The 352-nt window shown below is 52.0% G+C and overlaps 1 protein-coding gene across 1 annotated transcript in view; it reads right to left on the reverse strand.

The window, feature by feature from the left end:
- LOC119593394 (CCR4-NOT transcription complex subunit 1-like) overlaps positions 1–352 on the reverse strand; it is a gene marked incomplete in the record, with an annotated part of 36,043 nt that overhangs the window by 26,003 nt on the left and 9,688 nt on the right. The window contains 1 exon segment of the mRNA XM_037942323.1: positions 96–260. Coding sequence (XP_037798251.1) covers positions 96–260 — 165 coding nt within the window.

Below are 352 nucleotides of genomic sequence, written 5' to 3' on the forward strand. Positions count from 1 at the left end.
CACCTACCAGACACTAATTCCAAAATCTAAGCCACCCTCTGTACACTCATCCATCCGTCCTGTTGCAATAGACAAATGCCAGACCTTTCACCTACCTTGCTTGGGTTGGGGGGGTTTGCAACTGCAAAAGCAAGGCTGGCAATGAAATGTGTTGGGGGAAGTGTGGCAGACAAATGCTGCACAAGGAGTGCACAGCCTGCACTGCCCGCTGCCGACCACGAGAGGGTGGCTCCGCTTGAGCTGGGGGCGCTCTCCTTCTCCTGTTTTGGGCGAGAGCAGATGGGAGTCATCACCACACACAGGGGAAGGAATACCAGGTCTATATAATCTTCATATATGAGAGGAATACTAA

The sequence above is a fragment of the Penaeus monodon genome, chromosome 32 (assembly GCF_015228065.2).
Source record: "Penaeus monodon isolate SGIC_2016 chromosome 32, NSTDA_Pmon_1, whole genome shotgun sequence".
In the NCBI taxonomy this organism is placed as follows: domain Eukaryota; kingdom Metazoa; phylum Arthropoda; class Malacostraca; order Decapoda; family Penaeidae; genus Penaeus; species Penaeus monodon.